Source organism: Theropithecus gelada, chromosome 3 (genome assembly GCF_003255815.1).
Source record: "Theropithecus gelada isolate Dixy chromosome 3, Tgel_1.0, whole genome shotgun sequence".
Taxonomy (NCBI): domain Eukaryota; kingdom Metazoa; phylum Chordata; class Mammalia; order Primates; family Cercopithecidae; genus Theropithecus; species Theropithecus gelada.
The window spans coordinates 118,940,838-118,962,962 of record NC_037670.1 but is presented as its reverse complement, the minus strand read 5'-3'; the positions used below and the strand labels follow the sequence as shown (position 1 = coordinate 118,962,962).

Genomic DNA, 22,125 nt, shown 5'->3' with positions numbered 1-22,125 from the left:
AAAAAGAAAATCAGCTTTGGAGAAGCTTAAATTCCAATGTATTCCAATCTAAAGAGGAAAATTCCTCAGCAGAGAAATGTTACGACTAAAAATAGATCCAGATCAAAATACAATCACCTTTCCCTGCCATTTCAGGATATTCAGCATATATTCTTGCCCTACCCACTTTTCTTTTTCCTTCAGGAAATAGCAGTTTTATCAATAGGGCTATTCTCAGGTTTCTTTAGTGTAGTCAGATCTCCAGTGTGTTTTCTACAAAGCTGTCTAAGTAAAAACGTTTCTCTTTAAGCCTTTCAGCATCCTTTCTACTTCTGCCTTCCCCCTAAATTCAGCATTTCTCCTCTGATCTCTAAAATTCCAGGCTTTTTATGCTAAGTTACTATCAGAGCATCATTTCTATGAAGTGCCTTCAAAGCTTCTTCCTATAACTTCCAGAAATACTACAGCTTTTTGTCCAAGGCAAGACACTGATTCTCCCTTAGATTTAACATTGGGAAAATTAGCTCATCTTAACTTGGCATCAGCTGACTTCCAATATGTTTTCTGAGGCTTGAGATCATGTGAAAACATTCTGGTTATAAAGATAACTCATAATTCACCTCTACCAACACAAAAATACCAATGATTCTCTACTGTGTACATTTAGTCTTTAAAGCTAATCTTTCAAAGCATATGAAGAAAAAATACTAGTCAAACCTAAAAGCGCTACAAAAGACTGCTTCAAAATTGCAGGTGTAGATTATGTTATTATTGTGCTGACTTAGATATCATTATGCTATCCATGCTAACCATTATCTCCTTGCAAATGCAAGTCCAAATCAGAAAGAACACAAACAAATCAAATTCTCTTGCTTGTCTGTGATGGAATGTTATAGATCATTCTGTTCATTAGGTCTTAGAACATTATCTATATCAATAATAAAACAGATGATATCACATAGGGAAACATAAATTAGAAACAAATTAAACTTATTATGTCATGGGGCCTGTGTTCTTGCCAAGACAGGTTGTGGAGTAGGAGTGTGGCAATTATACACGGTTGTATTTCTGTCATATCCATACTTTTAAATTACATTTTCTTCTTATTTGGCCAGCTTTCAATAGTGGATGCTTTATATAATCCATCACTGTGACATTTATGATTTATAGTTATGGAGTAAATTCATACTTTGAATAAGAAGGAGTCCTTTTACATTTTCAAAAGCTTTGCTGTGATCTTTTTTTCTACTGACCTGTAAAAAAGTTAGTGTTATAAATATCTAGTACATTTCAAGAAAAGCAATGTCACGATAGAATAAACTTCCTGATAAAAAGTTGAGAGTATCATTCTGAGCACGATTGATACTACTTTTACAATTTTTCGTAGCTTCCTTCAAGTTATTCAGAATTTCTCCTTCTTCAAGTTTCAAAGAATGTTTAAAATGAAGCACCATGTCACACATATTTGGTACTTGTTTCAATCAAGTATATATATTTAATGTAAAAAACCTCGGAAGGTCTTAACTGAATACAACATCTATTATTGACTCTAAATAATAGACAAATATGACAAGAGCAAATATTTCCTCAAGGTAAGATCCCTATAAATTAAGGAATAAAGCAAAAAGTTATGTGTGTAATATAAAACAGATAACACTTTTATAACAATACTGTTTTATAAAATTAATTTGATTAATTAAAGTCAAGTATATGTATATCAAAAATGATGTTAAAAGGTATATGTGAAACTTCTCAATTGTGAGAGTCATAGTTGAGATGTCTCATGCCATCTGTACTAGTCTGTTCTCAAGCTGCTATGAAGAAATACCCCAGACTGGGTAATTTATAAAGAAAAACTGGTTTAATTGACTCACAATTCTGTATGTCTGGGGAGGCCTCAGGAAACTTACAATCATGGTGGAACCCACCTCTTCACAGGGCAGCAGGATTGAAAATGAGTGCAAACAGGGGAAATGCCAGATGTTTATAAAACCATCAGACCTCTTGACAACTCACTCACTATCAGGAGAATAGCATGGGGGAAACCGCCCTCATGATTCAATTACCTCCCACCAGATCCCTCACAGGACATGCAGGGATTATGGGAACTACAATTCAAGGTGAGGTTTGGGTGGCAACACAGTCAAACCATATAACCATTTGTATTTCCAAGCCTTTGAATGTGCCTTCTGTTTTTCTTGGAAGCTGTTCAAATCACATCCTCTCTCTTGCTATTATGAAATTTTAAATAATTTACCAGAATATATATATAATTATATATATCTGTATCTGCATACAGATACAGATATATATAATGAATCATTGATCATACTGGCCACTCAGTGTGACATTTTATCTAAAATTCAATTTTCATAGATTCAAGAAAATTTCAGTTTGGCTTTTCATCTACAACAAATTAATGTTAATCATCTGTGAGACTTTTCTCAAGGTTTTTTCCAGATGAAAGTTCTTAATCACTTGCCCAAGAAGCATCACCCTGGTAAAGGTGTGCAGAGAATTTGCATCAGAACTTGCACATATACTTCAAAAGGGAAATTTAAAAATATCATCATGGAATATTGTTCTCAATTTCAGGTACTCTTCAGTGGGTATAAGCAATGAAGAAATGCTTTCCATTTATGCATTATCTTCCTTAAATAGTTTCTCTCCCACAAATTGTTAGTTCTCTGCTGATGACTTTAAAATACACAACCACAACCCCATCATCGCTCCCAAGTGTTCCAGTTTAGAATTTGCCATCACTTGCTAGGTATTGTCAGTTTTTCCTCCAATCATCTGATCTCATTGATTTTAATGACTTCAATGAAATTATCTAGTCATGAGGCTCAACATTTCTGAATCACTTTTAGTTTTTCTTCCTTACTCTTCTCTCCCCTATTTATATAATCCATCACTCTAAATCTGTTTAACCCCCACCTCACACAACATCCAGCTAAATTTAAAGCCTTATAGAATCTATCAAGTAAATTTTCTATTCTCCCTTTTTGAATATTTATTCTTATTGCCTATCATATTACTACTTCTCCAAATTACTGTAAACGGTTCATAAATTATCTTTTGCTACACCCACTCTCCCAACAGCGTCTCCCGCATGATACTGCCTATTTCATTTTCCCGACAATCACAATTAAATTAGGTCAATTTCATGATTAAAATACTCCAATACCAACATACGCTTCATTGAATAAACTTTAAACTTTCTCCAGTGCTCAAAGTTCAATTTCATCTCCAAATTCTTCTAAATTCTTTTAAACTTTTGGTTTCATTTATACTATGGCACTGGTCTTTTGGCAGTTATTTTGTGTAGTTATTTTGTCCCTTAAAAACACTAGAAGCCCTAGAAGATAAGAATAATGTCAAAATCATTTCTGTATTTCAACACCACCTCTTATACATAAGTCTAATAAAGTTTTAACTCACAATATTTTAAACTAGTGATTTTTGTTTGCCTTGGTTTATCTACTTTCGATATAAATCAGGATTTATTACCATCTTATTAATAATTTAGAGAAGTGAAGTGCTATTTAGAGACCTAATTGTGATAATGTTTTGCAGTCATAAGGGGTTCCTTTTGTAATCTCCATATTTCGCATGTATCGCGGGGATCCCTAAGCATTACTTTTCAGGATGTAACATGCATTCAAGGATTCTTGTTAAAATACAGTTATTTTTGTTTAGAAGTCACATAGTATATCTGAGATTCTGCATTTCAAACAAATTTCACATTTTGCTGATACTACTGCAGTTTGAACCACACCTGGAGTAGAAAGGTTTAAAATAAATACAGTGTGCGCCTGTTATTCTCAGCTTGCCTGCATTAAAGAGCTGAATTATTTCATTCTTCCTCACACTAGAATGTTTCTCAAACCTTTACCTCATGGTGTGTGTTAATTTATGCAAGGTGGCCAAAGTATTTTTTTTTTTTTTCTTTTACAATTCTAAATTGGTCACATTTGTACATCTTTAGCTAGCTTATTCCTTAATTTCTAGAAGTGATCAATGAAATGCTTAGTTTAAACCAATGATATATAAGATTTTTCCCTTCAGCTTTTTTTTCATACAAAGAAGTGAAGTACATTAATTTAACACACATTTACTTGGGGGGAAAAAAGGTGTCAAGATGAGTATCCATTGTAGACTTTCATTTCAAATATCTTTGCTGTTATCTGTGGTAGCAAAAATTCTACCCAAGATGCTAAATTACAATTATATTCTTAAACATCTTAAATTTTCTTTATATATTCAATTAATTATAAACATGTATGGTCTGTCTTTGAAATCTGTCACAACCTCCATTTTGTGGTTTGTAACATCTGAGGAACTTTCCCATTTATTGTTTAATTTGATCATCAAGAAGAACTTAATTTCCAGATGAGAAAACCTAGACTCAGAAAGACAATTTACGATTCTAGTGGTGCATAGACAGTTCATGTCATAGAAAGAGCTCAAACCTATCTTTATCTTCTGATTCTAAGCCCCATCACCCATTACAGCTATATTTTATATTTTAATGTTTAGCATTACTTAGATAAACAAGATTCTTTTTCAAAAGTTCTCTACTTATATTTCCACTGAATATTCCAACAGACAGGTTCACTTCTATTGCTTCTTCCACTTCACCACTCCATCGGGATTACTGAAGTATTTATCTTAATTTCCAAACTGTGTCTGGCTCACTGTGGCTTTAGTCAAATAAACCCCTTTATGACCATCTTTGTAAGTAAAAAGGACTTTCGTTCTACTTTATGCCTCTTTTGAATTAGTAGGATTAAAGCAGTATGTTTAAAGGATTCTTACAAAAATGCAAACTGTATATTACTAGTTCTTAAGAAATCAGAGAATTGTTTGTCAAATCTTCTGTTTAAAAAAGACCTATGACATTATTTTTTAAACTGCCATTGAATTTATATTTATACACATGTATGGAAAAATCTCACTGTGAAAATTCCTTAAATAAGGCTCAAGAAATTAGCGCCAAATTTAGGGAAGTTGAATTGTGAAATGAGCAGTTGCACATAAAAACTTTTGCTCCTCAATAGTTTATAGAATAGTAAACCAGTTGCTTACAAGATCTATTCAAAAAGAGTTTTCCACCAAAAGATAGTTGACTGGATTTTATCGCAATAAAAATTGCCTTTAGACAAACTATGCCCTTTTTAAAGTTATTTCCACATTTATGCAAAGACAAAGACACAACCTAAGTGCCTCAAGGCTGAGCTCTCTTTTACCCTGCTAGGAATACATAGATGATCACTGTAGCCCTCAGTGATTTTTAGCTATCTTCGTAATTCCAAGAAGGCTTCTTGTATGTTTGCATGGCAATACTGCATCATATATTACCTTATATTATTGTGTCACTCCACCACTCTGTAAAGTTCCATAGACCAGTAATGTTTAGAACAATGTTCCATATACAATGTTAAATGGATTTCAATTATTATCGTATAAAGAGATTGCATACAGGTAAGTTGTATTAATAATACAAACACTATTTTACTAAAAAACAGTGGATTTAGATCTGAACATCAGTTTTTTAAAAAAATTATCTACTTATGTGACCCTAGCATTATTATTTAATCTGTCTGTATTTTTGTTTCCAAATCTTTACATATTAATCTCCTAAACATATATAGTGCCTACAGCCTGTATCATTATATCGTACTTAAGCATTCCTCCTTGAAAACTTGTTTATGTTTAACCTAGCTTCCTTTCTAGACAATAGTTGCAACTGATAATGAACTTTATTATGCAAAATAAGCCACTTTTATTAATACATGTTCTAAATGTACCCTGTTTTAGGGAAAATAATCTCATCAATACTTTCTTCAATAAGGTGTAGATTATCCGTCATGTCTCCTGAATCATCAATTATTATTCTTCTAGATTATTTCAATTAAAATACAAATATGTTGTTATTTCTTGCATTAAAATAAGTCTCTTGATCGCTTTTCTCCTCCAGCTAATGCCTATGTCACAATTATCAAAAATTTCCTTGAGAGAATTATCTATAGTCAGTGTCTCCAGTCCCATGCTCTCAAGAATCCATCCTAATCAGGCTTTGGCTGGCACACTCAGACACTGCTTTTATCAAAGTCAACAGTGAGCTCTGTTAAATTTACTGTTACTTTTTAGTTGTCATCTCTCTAGACGTATTACCTGACTTTGACACCACTGATTATCTCTTTCCTTTTACTTTTTTCATTTAATGCCTTTTGTATTATAACTCCTAATTTTTCTCCTATACACCTGGGCATTCCTCTTCAGTTCACTTTGCAGTTAATTCTTCCTTTATCCCATCTCCTGACTTGGTAGTATACCAGAAGCCAATCTTTTGAATTCTGCTTCATCCCTTAATTATTTCACAGTCTTGTAGATTTAAAAATTTCTATATGTTAATGGTCAAATTCATATCTCCAATTGACATCTCCGTGAACTTCAGGGTTATATATGTACTCAAATGCCTTCTTGGCATCTCACTTAGGTGTCTAATAGCCTTCTCAAACAAAATATGTCCACTTGATCTTCTCCACAACTCCACAAAACTACTTCTTCCACAGTATTTACCACTTTAATTAATGGTACCTCCACCTGTAGACCACATCAAAACAAAACAAAACCACAAAAGCCATGGAGTCATCTTTGACTTCTCTCTCACTTTATATTCAGCTCATCAGCAAATCTTGTTGGCTCTATCTATGTGTATCCACTCCTATCACTTTGTGCCACAGACCATTAATTCTCACATGAATTATTACAACAGCCTCAAATTTGGCTCCCTATTTCTTGATCTCTTTCTTTCTGCGTATTCTCAACATGCAAATTACAATGATTCTATTATTCTGAGAGTCAGATCATGTCAGACTGTGCTCAGAATTCTTCAGTGGATTCCCATAATACTCAGACTAAATGCCAGCAGTAGAAGATCTAATCCCTCCTCCCTCCTGTTAACTCTCTATTTAGTCAATTTTCTTCTTTCTTCCATCCTGCTATTTGTTTAGCCATACCATCTTCTTTAGGATCTTTATACATGCCAGACACACTTTCACTCCAGGGCCTTTGCACTTGATGTTCTTTCTGCAAAAATATTCCTGATATCTGCATGACTAGCTTAAGCATCTGTGAAAATATTCTCTCAGGAAGTGCTTTCCTGACCACAGTATTTGATGACTGCACTCCCACCACTACTGAGCTCCCTGTCTTGATTCATTTTTCTCCCTAGTGCTGGTCACTTTCTGTCTTGGTAAATAATTCACTGCTATCTCATACTGGATCCAGATAAAATACATATTATTAGATGTATCAATACAAATCAAACAAATTAGATGAGTTAAATGACGTCTCTACTTGACACACATGCTAAATTTCACAGCTAAATAATTTGTAAATTACAGAAAAATATATAGCCTTACTTATTCATTTTTTAGAAAATTCTGATAAAACAAAGAACAATTCTAGAAGATACAGTAATCCCTAGTTATAAGATAGGCAGATAAAATTTCAAAAGGGAATTTTGAAGGTTTTCTTGTCAATGAATATACATCTAATAAATTTTGGAGGTGCACAACATAATTACTACTATCAGAAGTTATTGAAAATAGCTTGATGCTAAAGAAATAATGGTAAAATCTTGTTATTTTTTATATCTTAATATTTATCCTCTTGAAAATGTAATGTTTTCCTCAAGGGCATGGTGAGTTGACAGTAACATGGACCTTGAACTAGATAAATGTAAGCACACAACTTGGTTGGGCTATTTAATAGCTTTTTGCTTCTGGGCAAGAGACTCCTGTTCTAAGCCTGTATCTTATCTATAAAGTAGGTATGAAAACAATGGGTATAAAAACAGTGTTGTGAGACTTATACATGATAAAGTCTGAATAGGGTACCTGGGCCCAGTCATTCTCTGGCTTTATAGTCTTGATAGCACTTAGACTATCTGAAATGATATTCACCTGTTTGTTTGCTTGTTCACTGTTTGTCTCCCTAAGTGAAAAATAAGCTCCAATAAGACAGTAACTGTTATCTAAAACAATGCCTAGTAAATAGTGATTCCATATTACGTATTTGTAGAATGGATGAATATATGGTAAATATTAAATGAGTTACTTTTCTTGCTGAAGACTTACACCAATCTCATCTTCTAGAGTTTTCCAAACAAATAACGTTACAGACACCAGTGATTTTTGAGTATAAATATCTCCAACACATTCAAAGTCTATAGTGATGATGGTGAGATAGAAAATACTTATATTATTGTGCAATTTAAGAAGATCGTCTCTCAAATATTATTTTTATAATTGCGGCATGAACTGTAGAAGTCACTATGAGAAGCCCAATTTATAAGACAATATTTATAGTAACAATCATATAATACAAAACCTGGAAATATAGAACATTCTGACCTCCATGATTCCTTACTTATTATTCAAGAAAAAAGTTTAGTAGTCATAAATATGCAAGAATTCACAACATGGACCAAAGGGAAATTTCTTTGCACAACAATGGAACCAAACTACCAAGCTCCTGTGGATTCAGAGGTTCTCAGTTAAGTCTTTATTAAAGAGCATTCTTTGGATAAAATGGTTACTACAGCTCTCTTGTTGTTTAAGAAGTACTTTAAGAAATCCCTCAATAGGCCGGGCGTGTTGGTTCACACCTGCAATCCCAGTACTTTGGGGGCCAAGGTGGGCAGATCACGAGGTCAAGAGAATGAGACCATCCTGGCCAACATGGTAAAACCTCATCTCTACTAAAAATACAAAAATTAACTGGGCTTGGTGGCATGTGCCTGTAGTCCCAGCTACTCAGGAGGCTGAGGCAGGAGATCGCTTGAACCCGGGAGGCAGAGGCTGCAGTGAGCTGAGATCGGGCCACTGCAGTGAGATTCCATCTAAGAAAGAAAGAAAGAAAGAAAGAGAGAGAGAGAGAGAGAGGGAGGGAGGAAGGGAGGAAAGGAGGGAGGGAGGGAGGGAGGGAAAGAAAGAAAGAAAGAAAAGAAATCCCTTAATATTACCTTGCAGCTCGTCCAAGTAGCTAACTCTACTACCATAGATACTGCCTGCATCTTTGGTTTACACTGAGAAGATATGAATTATGGAAAGCAAAGAAAACAAAGCTAATTTTATGTCCATAAAAGTTAATTATTTTTAAAACTAAAATTAGTATTTTTTTTTTATTTTGGCTGATTATTTTTAACCTCACGTTCTACCAGTGTATTAGTGCCCAAGAATAACCTTTCAGACTCTCAATACTGTCTAAGCAAAGGATAGTCCCAGCTGATCTCAAGTCAGTAAGTTGTCATGAGAGAAAAAATGAAAATGTCAAAGAAATGTTGTAGTTCTTACCTCAGAAGCAGGAATCTGGTATGTAAGCAGTTTGCCCCACCAGAACACAAAATTAACGGTAATTTTTGTGTCACAGCTTTTTAAAATCCAGGAAAAGACAGCTTTTAAAAGGTGGTATGTCAGGATTTGAGCTACTTTCTTTCTCAAGTGCTTGATTTTACAGAGGCGGATAGGAAAACTTGAAATTTTTGGAAGTGAATGGGAAATATACACTTCACAGTGCTGAACAATTGTGATATTCAAAATGAATACTCTGCATTCATTAAAATGGTTCAGCATTCCTTAAAATGGTGTGTTGTGAGCAGCAAAGGATTATCAGTAGTTCTCTTAACAAAGGTGACTACTCTATTAGCATACAGTCAAGAAATGACTCACTAACAGTAGCCCTGGGGAGCTGGGAGGGAAGTATGGGTGTGTGCTGAGGGTGTGTTGGAAGATATCTAGGATTTCTATCCTGCATTCAGTCTCTGCTTCTGATTACCAGCATTTGACATGTAGACAACCTAAAACATCTGAAAAAATTATAAATTTGAAATGAATACTGAATATAAGAAGCATCAAAAGAGTACAGCTTTTTGCATTTACTCCAAGAAAAACATATCAATTATCCTTATATATAAGAATAAGGTGCTGAGAGGAATGAAATTTAGAGAAAGATAAATAAAACAAGATTTTTAATCCTTATAGAGTTGGCTCTAAGGCCAAAAACATACATTAATACAAGCTGTTATTTTCAGATGACAATTTATACATTTGATTTAATATTAAGACTCACTTTTCTATGAAATTTTGATTATGAAGACAATTTATCACAATCAACTTTTAAAAAATAAGTTTAGCAAATGGCATAAAATCCCACAAAAATCAAATAATCTTTTTGGCTACCCAGTGATCTTAAAGAGTACATGTAATCTTCTTCAACTTCATTTAATGTTGACAATTGAAAATCACATAATCAGTTTTAGTCAAATATCAGCATGATGCTTCTGTAATTTATTCACTATGACAGGTAAGTGCCTCAGGAAGGAAATACTTATGTCTACAGTGAGAGAGACTTGGCTAGAATCCTAGCTCTAAGTAGCCTGGGGTTGACCCAGGAGTTGAGCCATGAATTAGATTTGTGACCCTGGCAAATTTCTCAATCTCTCAGTACCTCAGTATCCTCATACATAGGAAAGGGATGATAATACGCATCTCACAGCGAGGTAATGAGATAATTCACATACAGTCCTTATGCAAATGTTTTGTTCATTATGACTCTTTAGTGAATATTATCAATTATTAAAATATATTTGCAAGTGTGATGTTTGCATTACCCATGTTTGTCAATGCAGTGCTTTTGCGATATTCACTGTATTAAAGAAACCAGAGTTTCCCTTTTTATGTCTTCAATTCCTTTAGTTCAAACTTTCCATATCCTTTCTTTATTCCTTGGATTTTAATGTTTGTTTTCTATTCATTTTCTTTTTAAGGCAATATTATATATAGGCAAATGGACAGACCTTACATGTGCAATTTAATGAGTTGTGACAAATCTCTACACTTAGGCATTCAACATCCCTGTCAAGACAGAAAACACATATATACTCCCAGAAAATTTCCTCACATGCCCCTCTCAGTCAATCCTCTCTGTCCCCCAGCAACAAGGGCAACTGTTATCATATTTTTAAACCATTGATTAGTTTTGCCTGTTCTAGAACTTCAAATGAATGTAAGTGCATGTATAATAGTATAAGAAACTGCCAAAACAATTTCCACCTTAACTCTTACATTAGCAATGTTTGCAAGCTCAAATTGTTCCACAGATTCACAAATATTTGATATAGTCAGTGTTTCATGTTTTTAGCTATTCCAACAGATATATAAGAGTATTTCATTGTAATATTAATTTGTATTTACCCAATGACTCATGAGGGCCAGCATTTTTAAGTGTTTATTGGCCATGTATATGTTTGTGAAGTGTCTCAATAAGTACTTTACCCTATATAAACTTGTTTTTTATTATCAATTTATTTCAGATATATATATATAAGAATTTATATATGTGTGTATATATATATACAGATATATATATGTATCAACAATACCTCCCATGCCACAGCTCCTTACATATGTGACTTTGACACTACTATGATTGAGAAGTACAGTCTTTGTGCTCTCCTTTTAAAATTGAGTGAAGCTTTCTCATGGTTCAACCAATAGAATACTCTGGAACCAATGCCATGTAACTTCTAAAGCTAGGTATAAAAAGGCAATGAAACTTCCTCTTTGTTTGTTTAAATGTATGCACTTGAGGCCCTGAGCAAGCCCAAACTACCCAAGTGAAAAGACTCCCTCGGAGGAACCTGAGGATACATCAAGGAAGAGATGCCAGCCAGACCCTTACTGTTATAACTCTAGCCGTTGTCTGATTACAATTCCATTAAAGAGTACAAACCAGAACCACTCAGCTAAGCCTTTCCAAATTCTTGACCCAGAGAAACTGAGGGATATAGTAATTGTTGTTTTATTAAGGGAATGAGTTTTATGATGGCTTGTTATACAGCAATAGTTATCCAAATTACATTTTGGTTTTAGAAATGGGCACTGTCATAACAAAACATAAAACCTGTGGCTTTAAAGATTATCTTTTGGCCAGGTAAGGTGGCTCACTCCTATAACCCCAGCATTTTGGGAGGCTGAAGCAGGCGGATTGCTTGAGCCCAGGAGACAAGCCTGGGCAACATGGTGAAACTCTGTCTCTACGAAAAATACAAAAATTAGCCATGCATGATGGCTCATGCTTGTAGTCCAGAGGCTGAGGTGGGAGGATTACTTGAGCTTAGGAAGTCAAGGCTGCAGTGAGCCAAGATCTTGCCATTGTACTCCAGTGTGGGAGACAGAGCAAGAGTATCTATCTGTCTATCTCTCTCTACATATAGGAGACAGAGCAAGAGTATCTATCTCTCTCTCTATATATATAGTATATCGAGAGATAGATACTATATATAGAGATACATATAGATACTATATATAGAGATATAAATATATATAGATATAAAGATATATGTATTTTTATAGATAGATACAGATGTAAAGAGATATATATATATATTTATTTAAACAATAGAGCTTCAAATAATTTAAAGATATCCCATTATAGTCACACAAAGAGCATAAGGAATACAAAATAACTTTCTAGATATGGCTTTGGTTTAATGGAATATGTTATAAATTGACATGTAAAAAACTCAAGGGTTCTTTATATTGGATGATCCCTATTTCTCTATCTTCTGGTTTACTGAATGTTGTTCTGCTATCTCCAATCTGTAATTCATGCAGTAAGTTTTTAATTTCAGATACAATTTTCATTACTAGAGTTTTCATTTAGTTTTGTTAATACATTTCACTTCTCTGTTGAGATTCCATATCTGCTTATTCCTTTTGATAGCATTTTCTTTTAAATTTTTGAACATATTCATAATAGCTATTTTAAAATCTTTGCTAATGTGAACATCTGCATCACTTCAATTTACCTCCATTAACTGCATGTTTCCCTTGTTATCATTAAATTTTCCTGTTTCTTTGTAGGTCTAGTAATTTTTTTTTTATTGTATATGGACATTATGGATATTAAATTGTTGAGAATATGGTTGATTTGGGTTTTCTTATTTTAAAAATTGTTGAGTTTTTTTTTTTTTTTTTTTTCTCGCGGATATTGAGTTTACTGGAAGATCAGTTCAATCCTTTTGAGACTTATTGTCACGTTTTTTAAGGCAGGACTAAAGTATCCCTTACAGTAGGAATAGAATAGCTGAGCTCTTATAATGTGACCCTTGTAAATTTGTTTAAGTTCCTCATAGATGCTTTATATTAGATCTTTGTCAGATGCATAATATGTAACAGTTTTCTCTGATTCTGTAGGTTGTCTGTTGACTCAAGCCTGCTTACTCACTGTCAACTGTTGATAGTTTATTTTGCTATTCAGATGCTCTTTAGTTTAATGAGATCCCATTTGTCAATTTTTGCTTTTGTTGCAATTGCTTTTGGCATCTTCATCATGAACTCTTTGCCTGTGCCTATGTGCTGAATGGTATTGCTTAGGTTGTCTTTCAGGGTTTTTATAGTTTTAAATAAACAACACCATTAAAAAGTGGGCAAAGGACATGAACAGATGCTTTTCAAGAGAACACATACATGCGGGGAACAATCATGTGGGAAAAAAAAAAAAACAAAACTCAACACCACTGATCATTCTAGAAATACAAATCAAAACCACAACAAGATACCATCTCACACTAGTCACTCAGAATGGCTATTATATAAAAAGTCAAAAATAACAGATGCTGGCAAGGTTGTGGAGAAAACTGAATGCTTATACACTGTCGGTGGGAGTGTAAATTAGTTTAACCATTGTGGAAGACAGTGTGGCAACTTCTCGAAGATCTAAAGACAGAAATACCATTAGAAACTGAAATCCCATTACTGGGTATATACCCCCAAAATATACATCTTTCTATTATAAAGACACATGCATTTGTATGTTCATTGCAGCACTATTCACATTAGCAAAGACATAGAATCAACCTAAATGCCTATCAATGATAGACTGAATAAAGAAAATGTTGTACGTATATACCCTGGAATACTATGCAGCCATAAAAAAAGAATGAGACCATGTTCTTTAAAGGGACATGGATAGAGTTGGAGGCCATTATCCTTAGCCAACTAATGGAGGAAAAAAAAAATACCACATGTTCTCACTTATAAGTGTGAACTAATCGATGACAACACGTGGACACATAGAGGGGAATAACATAGCCTGGGGACTATCAGAGCGTGGAGGTAGGAAGGAGGGAGAGGATCGGGAAAAATAACTAATGGGTACAGGGTTTGATACTTGTTTGATGAAACAATCTGCACAACCAATCTCCATGACACAACTTGCCTATGTAACAAACCTGGGCATGCGCCCTTGAACTTAAAATAAAAATTAAAAAATAAAATGACCCTTGCAGCATGTCAACTGAGTGCCCCAGGTTTTGGTAAAGTTTTAAAATTCTGGGTGGACAGAACTGCTATATCATTCGGCACTCCTTGACCTCCAATATTTCAGCTCAATATCTCGGCTCAGCACACAAATTCCCCGTTTGCCCCAAACCCTTTCCGAGTTGCTCCATTAAGTGTGTTTTTTTGTTTTTTTTTTTGTTTGTTTGTTTGTTTTCTTTTTTAGAGACAGAGTCTCTAAAAGTGATGCAATCCTAGCTCACTGCAGTCAAACCCCTGGGCTCAAGCAATCTTCTCGCTTCAGCCTCTTGAATAGCTAGGGTTATAGGCATGTACCACTGGTAGTTTCTTTCTTTCATCTTTGCTGCCTATTGCTCAATGTCTAAAAATAGTTGCTTCATATAGTTTATCTAGATGAATCGTTGTTTATGGAAGAAGGCATAATTCAGTACTGTTTATACTGGCATGGTTAAAAGCCTTGACTTTGTTTTTTATTTATGGCCTAAACCTTGCCATAACTGTTAATGTTCACTTGAAACTAAGATAATTTTAGGGGAATGACAGAAAATTGAATATATCTATGATTAAGAAATGGAAGACAATCAAATACAGGTTTTAGTTATTGATTATGGCTGGGCGACATGGCTCAAGCCTGTAATCCCAGCACTTTGGGAGGCCGAGGTGGGCGGATCACTTGAGGTCAGGAGTTCGAGACCAGCCTGGCCAACATGGTGAAACTCCATCTCTATTAAAAATACAAAAATTAATCAAGTGTGGTGGTGGGCACCTGTAATCCCAGCTACTCAGGAGGCTGAGGTGGGAGAGTCGCTTGAACCCAGAAGACGGAGGTTGCAGTGAGCCGAGATCATGCCCTGCCCTCCAGCCTGGGCAACAGAATGAGACATCATCTCAAAAAGAAAAAAAAAAAGGTTTTAATTATTGATTAAATAGACATCAATAAATTATATTTCATAATGTGATCAATGTTTCCAGATAAAAACATCCTAGATTACCAAAAAATAGACTTCCAATTCAAATGAGTTTGATACATATAAAAACATAAGAACTCAAAAATTTATAAATTGTTTAACTCTTTAATACATGACATATATTCTGTACAAATACCAACATATAAGATTTGTAATGGATATAATGTGCTAATTCAACTTACTCTTAGATTTAACATCCAACATGCTTTTATTAGTATTTTGTTTGTCTATAAAATGTCATCTTAAAGAGATCAGAGGATATCAAATTGCCAGCATAATTTTTGCCTACCACTTTGAGAATAAAGAAGTTTTATTCTCCCTACATCCCTTTTATTTCTTGAGTTATTAATGAACCCCAGAGTACATCAAAAAGGAAAACCAAAGTAAAAACTATTTGGGCATGAAACTGGACACAGACACACACAAAGATGACCAACCGTAATTCATATAAACTTTGCTGTTATATCAAACATTTAAAAACTAGCTTAGCAGATTTCATTTTTTAGCAAAGTTGTTTCATCTTTTTTGTATTTTAAACCTTTCACATTGTCTTTTTCTATTACCAAATACATATGTAGTTGAGAACTTGAAGCTATCCTGCTGTCTTAAGTTCTTTTTGAAGATATCTTACTGTTTTTTTTTTTTTTAAATCCCCTCTGACTAGGAATAAACTAGCAAGAGTTATGTGAAATTAGTTAACATTTTTCTATTTTTAAGGATTGATTTGTTTTAACACCAAACCGTTTACCACTTGCAGATCAAACTGATTATTATAAATACTGGGCTGAAAAGCATACTTGAATAGCTTTAGCATATTTTTCCTCATAAAAATGAGTGATTGGGCTTTGTGTTCTATAATTCTATTTTATGAATTGATGCCAACATAATAAACATTTCACAGAAGCCAATATGCTTTTCTAAAAAGAAAAAATATAGCAGTCAAAAAAGACATTTAAAAATCTTAATAAACAATTTAGAAAATATGTATATATTTACCTTTGTAGGTTAGCTTGAGTCTTGGAATATTTTGTTTTGAAGTGCCGATGACTGGAAGAAACAACATGGCCATGCTTAGCATCATCAAAGCAGGAAAAAGGTGAAAATCTTGGCTTCTGGCCTTAAGTCTCTCATCTTTATTAGCATTCATGATGAAAACTATGTTCTCTTTCCAACAGTGTTAATTTAAATCTAAGAAGGAGTTAAAAAAAAAAAAAAAAAAAAAAAAACTATTAAGGTATCAGCAAACTGACACAGGAACAGAAAACCAAACACCACATCATCTCACTCAGAAGTGGGAGTTGAACAATGAGAACACATGGACAGAGGGAAGGGAACATCACACACCAGGGCCTGTTGGGGCCTGGGGGGCTGGGAGAGGGAGAGCGTTGGGGGAAATGCCTAATGTAGATGACAGGTTAATGGTTGCAGCAAACCACCATGGCACGTGTATACCTATGTTTTGCACATGTATCCCAGAACTTAAAGTATCAAAAAAAAAAAAAAAACTATTAAGATAGCAGTTGGCAGGTTTTCCTCAATTTACTAAATTATAATTTATTGAATGTATATAGATTTTTTAAAATAATTTCTCCATAGCTCTTATTTTACTCTTACAGAAACGAATCGGAACTGAGGAATAAAATTAAGGACTGGCTTTGTCCAGATGTAGAAATAAAAGCACCACTAGAATTTAAACTATTTTGATATTTAACATTTTTTCCTTGACTAAAGTTGTTTCTGTGTTTTGTTTAAGCAAATATCTCAAGAACCAACTTTTTTTGAAACTTGAATTATTTGATCAGATGAGACCACTTTCACTGATAGAAGCCCATACTTGCCCCATGTCATCCCCAAATAAAAAGGTCCACCAACTAAAACAGACAAAAGCTGTCATTTTGAGACAAGTTATCTTGTTTCTGAGTTTAGAGACATTTAAAAATTCCACTTAAATGTGAGAAACTAAATTTAATTAGGTCAGGGCCCCAGTATAGGTGTTATGCCTGGAACAATGCAATCTTACCTGAAACCTATATTATTCCACACAGGGAAGTAATGAATAGAAAAACAAATTCTAAAATATAAGCGTTTATAAGAAGGAGGGGGTGGTTATTAACTGGGTTGCCATAAAATAGGCTAACTTCGTTGTTTTCTGTGAGATGTAGAGTAAATCAAAACACGTATTCCAAACTAAGCCTGGAAATAAAAATTACAAATCATATTTATTGAGCATTTATATGTACCCAATACTTTTTGAAAAGTGCTTTACATAGATTAAATGATTTAATTTAAAAACAACCAGTAAGGGTGGGTAATTATTTATCTCACTTCACCAATGAAACAAAATTGAGGTACAGAGTTAAATAGTTCTTCCAGGGGTACACGGCAAGTAAGAGATGGATCAAATCAACGCATGATCAGGACTTTAGCTGGAGTCTGCTTTCTTCGCACCTAAGTCTTCGGGTGCTTTGCATTATGGTAGAAACCAGTGATCTTCATCTCCTGCTAGAGTCTTCAACTTCTCTTCTATGTTAATTAACTTACTGCCATCTTACTAGGAAATAGGCCACAGAACCCATAATTTCCTTGATGATACATTGCATGGTGATAGCTTTGATCATAATAAAAAAGTATTAGACTTTAAGTAATGTTCTAATTAGTTAACATTCAGAATCAATATTTTATGCCTATATGGTTTAGTTTTAAGAGAAGGCCTAATAAGGGATGAATTTTCCTTAAGTGAGATCAGCTCTTCAGTGTATTAAAATGTCTCCCAGATTTTGAATACCAAGTTTTCAGTTACCTTAAATCTCAGCAGCTAAGTCAAGTCTTTGGAAGTAAAATAAAATAAAATTTTGATGTGTATTATGTTTATACATGATAATTAAGGATAGACTTCAATTTTATGCTGAATTTCTTCATGAAATGAAAAGTGAGTGCTTAATAAGTTGTTTCTTCAATCACTTTCATTACATTCAAAGATACCTACAAGAAATACTAAATTATTCTTCGTATATAATCTGTCAACATTTAATTCTTCTTTTAGAAGGTTACTCCATATGCAGATAATCAAGTTGGTTTAGATACTCTTTCAATCATATTGTATTAAATATAACAAACGTTGCATATTTTAGTCACATTTAATTGACATTTCCTGAACGTTTCCCCTAATTAGATAAAATGTGAGAGACAACAGGAATGTCTTTCTGACGAAAAACACCTACACCATCAGCGCCCTTTATGAAAATTTTAGTTTTAAATATTTCAATTATGCTAATTTTAATATAGAACACTAATAAAGCCTTTTTTAAAAAAAGACATAAAGTCCTAAAAATTATATTATTTAAAGGCAAGTAGGAACACATTAATGCTATTGCCACAAAACAGTTACTTTAACTGATCTACAGAAAAAAAAAATCAGATTAGATTTGAATATATGAGTTTTGAATCATTCAATCTCAATGCATTCTTACAACTTGTTAGTTTTAAAAGTTAGTTTTAACTTGTTAGAATACCAGTATTCTTTGACTTATAGATTCTCCTTAAAAACTTGCTGCTTTTACACAAATTCCAATACAAGTTTTAAATATTTACATATTTATACGTTAATAAATATATATTTATATAACTTACGATGGTATTTGAATATATCTAACATATATTCACTTATATATATTCTTAGCCATTGGCATCATATCTAATCGCTATTTATAAGGTGAGGAAATGAATAAGATTTTTTTCTGAAGGGAATGGTTGATTATAAACAATAAAGTACCATAAAATAAATTTAAAATGGAGACATTTGTGACACGCTATGCAAAATAACTCAAAGGAGTATCATATAGGCTTAAACAAGACAAGTATACTTTCCTGGAGGACAGAGAAAAGAGACTGGGAAAGCAAACAGAGACAGTTCCAGAAAACAGTGAAACCTTGTTAAGGACTCCTGAACAGTAAGGCAGGCTGCATGATAGACTGGGTTATATGGCTGAGAAGGAAGAGAATGTGGCATAATTCAGGGGCATAGAACAGAAGCACACCAAAGAGAATCTTTGGCTAATTCTTAAATTTGGCTCATGCATGTTCTTGTACCTAATATATTATGACTCGAAACAATACATATGATCACTCCATACTGCCTTTGGTATTGATCAAGTGTGCTGTTCCACCCACATTCATCAGTGCTTCTCCAATCCCATTACCCTGTTCCTTCCGTTGTTTCTTGTATTCACATTATTAGCAAAGCACAGATATCTGATTGCAGCAGAGTCACAGCCTTGGCATACAAACATGTATTCTCCCTCCTACCCATACCCTCTAAAAAAAATGAAAGGTAAAAGGAATGTAGAGACTAAATATATTAAATTTCTCATTATACTTTTTTTTTTTTTTTAAGCTTCTGGACATGTGAAATACTTTTTTATGACATATAACAATGCATGTAATGTGAATGTATGTTTATATACATAGGCAAAAAAGAGGGAATTTTCCATATGTGCATTTTATTAGCAATAATGACCTTAGTGCAGGACATTTCCTGGGAATTAATGACTAGTTGGGGTTAATGGCCCTTGGCTATGCATTGAGATATCCACTCCTCCAACTGGTCATTAATCGCTAAGACATGCCCTGTGCCTCTAACGTCGTAAGTTGAGAAGATTGATGTTTTGGTTTTCAATGAACAGTAGTAACACTGTTCCTTGTAACCCAACTAATTAATATTGTTAAATAAGTTAAAAATCAAAGCCCTGCTTTCCTACTAAGACATTCTGAGAAGTGCCTATGTGTGCTGAACCTGTACTTGGAGGAACAAAATAAAGCAAAAATGGCGATACTTCTGGAACTTAAAATAAAAGCCTTTATATATTTTTCTACTATAAAACAGTCAAGACCTACAATCTGCTGGTCCTGATTCTTTGTTTTTCTTCCCAACAATCCTATAAATTCAATAGTTAATCTTTTAATTGAGATAATTTACGGATTAGTCTTGCCAAAAACCTCCTCCCTACTCTGTTGATATTTTGCCGTCTTCGTGTGTGTGTGCGTGTGTGTTATGTGCACATGTGTGTGTGTTGTGCATCTGGGATGAATTATGGAGAGAAGTAGGTGTGATTTAACCCAAAGTGGGTGGATTTAGTGAAATGCATAGGTTATACTGCATGCTACTGTCTGTAACAAGCTTGATCTGGAGCCAATTAACTGAATATAATCTATTCCAGATGCTCCCTGATAGAAACAGCACTCTTGGGGATCTTCAGATGTGGAGCCAATAGGGAGTGTTCTGATTATGAGAGACTTTTACACACTGTTCCACTAAATCAGAGATCCAAATGCATAATCTAAACTCAAGAAGACCTTGTGCCATTTCCCTAAGGAACACAAAGAGTCCAGAACTTATTAGATGGATGGTAACTCGTCAAAAAATTTATTTCAGGAGCAAGAGATACAAAATTTTATATATGAACTTCATTGATTTGTCTTATTTATTCATGTGCATTTGTTCCAAAAGTTATTAAGCCAGGATCAGGTACTATTTGTGTGAAAAAATAGCTTCTATGCACAGAACAATAATTAGAATATATAAGTCTTCATGCCTGAAAATCTGGAACACTTAGATGTAGGACTCTTTCTCAAGTGTGTGTGTGTGTGTGTGTGTGTGTGTGTGTGTGTATAGGTGTGTAGGTTGGGGAAGGGAAGAAAAGAACCCCTGATTTTTTAAATTTTATAAAGAGCTCTTTGTTCTTTATAACTAAGTGGTATGTATAAGGTCACCTGAGAATGTTTTTTACCCAGTTCAGAAAGCACAAGGAAATATGCCTATCTCAATATTAAAAGCAATATCTGTATTAACTCACTCTGGCCAAATTGCTGCTCCTATTTTGAGCTATTGTTTGATTAGATGGTTTTCCTGTAGGGTGCACATGACTGATCAATTATTGGTAACATTGCTTCATGGCATGGCTGTGGACAGAACAACAAAAAGGGATTATAGAAAAACACTTGAAAGCCAAAGAGGTAACATAGGCAAACAAAGAGAAGCTTTATGTTACAGGGGGCTGTTATACATTCCATTGATCAAATGCAATAATATCAAAGTAGGATTCAAGTGGTATGTGAAAAGGTCCACAGGAGCAGAGCTTGGAATGCTAGAACTTTCACTTGAATTTATCCTATCCTTTTTAGGTTTCCTTCTGTGTATTTTCTAATAGGCATGTAAAATATTCTACTACTTTAGTAAGAGAGCAAGTATTTGTTGAAAGACTAATTGTCCATTAATGGACTTCATTGTCTTCAGATGTCATGAATTCTCCATCAATTGATATATTCTAAAGGAGTGTGGAAGGCCATCTGACTCCTCAGAGATCATGAAGAGTCTTATATTTGATTAAATGCTAATCAAATATAGCATTTAATTGGCCTCTTTATGATGGCCAATGATATTTCTCCACACATCAAACAAATTATGATTATCATCAGAATTAGTTGTAGAGCTGAGCTAAGCTATTTGTCAGTAAATATAAATTAAACTACCTACATTTTTATTTTTTAGTGGTTTAAACATTATGTTTGCATTTCTAAAATACACTGAGAGTATATTGTTTTATAATCCTTGTTCAACAAAGCAACACTGTTAACATTTTACTTGGGTTTGCATGCGTTATAGCCATGTACTAAAAGCCAAATAAAATTCTGTTAAGATCTCACCTCTAACGAATTCAACATACAATAATACAATTGTGAGATTTTAGAATGTATGTGTGTAATCTCTTAGGTTTAATATTGTGAGTTTCTTTTTTTTCTTACCTTAA

At 33.8% G+C, this 22,125-nt stretch overlaps 1 protein-coding gene across 1 annotated transcript in view; it reads right to left on the bottom strand.

Moving 5' to 3' along the window:
* Window positions 1-22,125, bottom strand: part of SEMA3D (semaphorin 3D) — a 161,779-nt gene that overhangs the window by 114,005 nt on the left and 25,649 nt on the right. The window contains exon 2 of the mRNA XM_025380899.1: window positions 16,316-16,507. Coding sequence (XP_025236684.1) covers window positions 16,316-16,466 — 151 coding nt within the window. The 5' untranslated portion in view covers window positions 16,467-16,507. The remainder of the gene's footprint in view (window positions 1-16,315; window positions 16,508-22,125) is intronic.